Source organism: Hipposideros armiger, unplaced genomic scaffold, assembly GCF_001890085.2.
Source record: "Hipposideros armiger isolate ML-2016 unplaced genomic scaffold, ASM189008v1 scaffold_1055, whole genome shotgun sequence".
NCBI classification, from domain to species: Eukaryota; Metazoa; Chordata; class Mammalia; order Chiroptera; family Hipposideridae; genus Hipposideros; species Hipposideros armiger.
This window is the reverse complement of record NW_017732405.1, coordinates 264,437-265,755: the sequence shown is the minus strand read 5'-3', so window position 1 is coordinate 265,755 and position 1,319 is coordinate 264,437. Positions and strand designations below refer to the sequence as shown.

General features: G+C 53.5%; 1 protein-coding gene across 1 annotated transcript in view; it reads left to right on the top strand.

Moving 5' to 3' along the window:
• Positions 1 to 1,319, top strand: part of POLE (DNA polymerase epsilon, catalytic subunit) — a 44,530-nt gene that overhangs the window by 21,970 nt on the left and 21,241 nt on the right. Inside the window, exons 25-26 of the mRNA XM_019631910.1 lie at positions 8 to 237; positions 1,099 to 1,313. Of these exons, the coding sequence (XP_019487455.1) occupies positions 8 to 237; positions 1,099 to 1,313 (445 nt within the window). The remainder of the gene's footprint in view (positions 1 to 7; positions 238 to 1,098; positions 1,314 to 1,319) is intronic.

Here is a 1,319-nt window from a genome sequence, read left to right as displayed (position 1 = left end):
GTCTCAGGCTCCTTCACGGCCGTGCTCGCCTGTGTTTCCAGATATGCCGTGTTCAATGAGGATGGTTCACTGGCTGAGCTAAAGGGCTTTGAGGTCAAGCGCCGGGGGGAGCTGCAACTGATTAAGATCTTCCAGTCCTCCGTGTTCGAGGCCTTCCTTAAAGGCAGCACCCTAGAGGAAGTGTACAACTCTGTTGCAAAGGTGGCCGACTACTGGCTGGACGTGCTGTACAGCAAGGTACGGTCGCCCTCCTCACCTGGCTCTCAGGCCCCTGGGCACCTGGAAAGGAGGTGACAGATAACCCCGGGCTGAGTCTCATGTAATCACAAGACATGCTTAGTCCCAGTGCCTCCCAGAGTTTCCCTTCACTTCTGTATCCAGTGACAGGGCTCTGAAGGAAACAGGTGGCATGGTAGTAAAAGGGATCGCAAGAGGAAGATTTGCCAGCGATCACAGAAACTTGTTTGACTTTTTAAATCTGTGTCAGACCCGTAAATGTGCACACACAATTTCTGTAGTTCGGATGGTGGTGTTGGCTTCTCTCATGGACTTTGTCATGATTTCCGTGTCGATCTGTAGTCTCTACCTCATCTAGGTTGTGTGGATTGAGTTACAGAACCATCCTCTATGGTTGGGTTCAGTCACATGTGCTTCAGGCCTCCATTGAGATAAATAACGTCGCATGAGGCATCTGTACAGAAGCCTTTTCCTTGCCTGCATTGTTTGCTAGGAAGAGGCTTTCTGGGTGAAAAGAATACTGGAATGTTCTGGAACATTGGCTTCCTTTGCTCTGTGGGCTTTTGGTTCTTGGCATGTCTTGTTCTGTGTAGCGTTGACCCACCCACGAGAGTGAACACAGGGAAATCACGCAGTCCTCGTAAGCTGAGCAGATCTTCCGGGAAGCTGGGGGCGAGCGGTCAGGCATGTGTGCGCACAGGTGACAGCTTTGAGTCTTCTGTCCCCTGGTGTGAGGCAGCCCTTGGAATTTTACTGCCGCCTTCAGCTCCTCCACTGGGGAGATGCGTGGCTCGTGGCAGGACAGTCCCAGTCAGCTGGTTGACACGACCTCTCATGTTGCTTGGCCCATCCTTTCTCCAGGCAGCTAACATGCCTGATTCTGAGCTGTTCGAGTTGATCTCTGAGAACCGCTCCATGTCTCGGAGGCTGGAAGATTACGGGGAGCAAAAGTCGACGTCCATCAGCACGGCCAAGCGCCTGGCCGAGTTCCTGGGTGACCAGATGGTGAAGGACGCCGGGCTGAGCTGCCGGTATATCATCTCCCGGAAGCCCGAGGGGTCTCCCGTCACAGAGAGGTGAGG